The 1,358-nt window shown below is 52.1% G+C and overlaps 1 protein-coding gene across 1 annotated transcript in view; it reads right to left on the bottom strand.

The window, feature by feature from the left end:
• Positions 1–6: 6 nt before the first annotated feature.
• LOC107089874 (endothelial cell-selective adhesion molecule-like) overlaps positions 7–1,358 on the bottom strand; it is a 70,796-nt gene continuing 69,444 nt past the window's right edge. Inside the window, exon 7 of the mRNA XM_015382895.1 lies at positions 7–1,213. Coding sequence (XP_015238381.1) covers positions 697–1,213 — 517 coding nt within the window. The 3' untranslated portion in view covers positions 7–696. The remainder of the gene's footprint in view (positions 1,214–1,358) is intronic.

Here is a 1,358-nt window from a genome sequence, read left to right as displayed (position 1 = left end):
AACGTTAGCTCCATCTGCAACAGACGGGCTAACGTTAGCTCCAGCTGCCGCAGACAGGCTAACGTTAGCTCCATCTGCAACAGACGGGCTAACGTTAGCTCCAGCTGCCGCAGACGTGCTAACGTTATCTCCGGCTGCCTTAGATGGCCTTAGATGATGAGACTCACTGTTCAATCAGTTTCCCTTCCTTCTCAGCACCAAAGAAGATTCTTCCCCTAAGAAGAATTTCTTCTATTGAGAAAAAATTGCTTTGTGGCTCAGGAATTTCTCCACCCTCCCCAGCAGGGGGCATCGTTCCAGCAGGAGCCAAGCTTCAACCAATCCAGACCCTGCAGGGATGATTCATAACCATCCTCTTTTTTAAGGTTGCATCAGGTGACGGCGGTCGGTGGAGTCTCTCCACTTCCTGTTTCATCTTTCAGGAGATTTGGAAAAATAAACTCTTCTAAAAAAACAACATGGCTGCTGTTTGAAGAAAGCAGAAAACTTATAGAATCATAATAAAAAAAGTAAAAAAAGAAAAGGATCATATCAAAATAATTAGTGGGAACAGAATATATAAAAGAGTGAAACCAAAGCGAGTAAACAGCGCATCAGGGCAGCCTGCTGTTCTTCTTCTCCTATCTGCTAATTCATTAAAACATAAAGAGTCCAGCGCAGAGCGACTGTAACAGTCCAACATTTATGGCACTTCTTCTAGACCAGAGAGCCGGCTTGGTTTTGTGCAGGCACCATGATGGGCACCCCTCCCATGCGGTTGATGTTGGAGGCTGTGATGGTGGAGGCGGGCAGCGGTGGGGGGGACGGAGCGGGCTGGAACTGCCTCTGCAGCTGGCTGTAGGCCTGCGCCAGCTCCTGGGCCTGGGGCAGATGGCCGTAGCGCTCCTGAACCCCGTTGGCGGCCTGGGAGGAGGTGGGCTGTCCGTGGGGCAGCGTGCTGCTGTGGTTGTAGCTGAAATGAGTGGGAGTGGACGCCCCCTGGTGGCGGGGCGGCCTGTAGCCGGCGGCGCTGCCTGTGGCGGTGATGATGGAGGCGGTGTCTGAGGCAGGGTGCTGGGGGTATTGCTGCAGGTGGTGGTTGTTCAGGTGGGCGGAGGGCTCCCTGTGGCGGGGGCTGGAGGCGATGGAGGACAGCGTGCCGTTCTTGGAGATGACATCAGAGCCGATGCCGCTCTTTGCCCAGGAAACTCGTTTGGGAGCCTGGGCGTCTTCCCTGCAGGGGGGTGTAAAAAAAAACGTGAAAAACATTTCATTTCATTTCATCTTCATTGGTTCTTCCTCCTGCTTCCCTGCTGACTTCATCTTATGTTTCATTTATTCGTCTGTTTCAGACGCTTTCATCTTCATGTTTCTGCAAA

Source organism: Cyprinodon variegatus, unplaced genomic scaffold (assembly GCF_000732505.1).
Source record: "Cyprinodon variegatus isolate N-32 unplaced genomic scaffold, C_variegatus-1.0 Scaffold269, whole genome shotgun sequence".
In the NCBI taxonomy this organism is placed as follows: domain Eukaryota; kingdom Metazoa; phylum Chordata; class Actinopteri; order Cyprinodontiformes; family Cyprinodontidae; genus Cyprinodon; species Cyprinodon variegatus.
The sequence above is the reverse complement of the archived record's forward strand: the minus strand, read 5'-3'. Positions and strand labels throughout refer to the sequence as shown.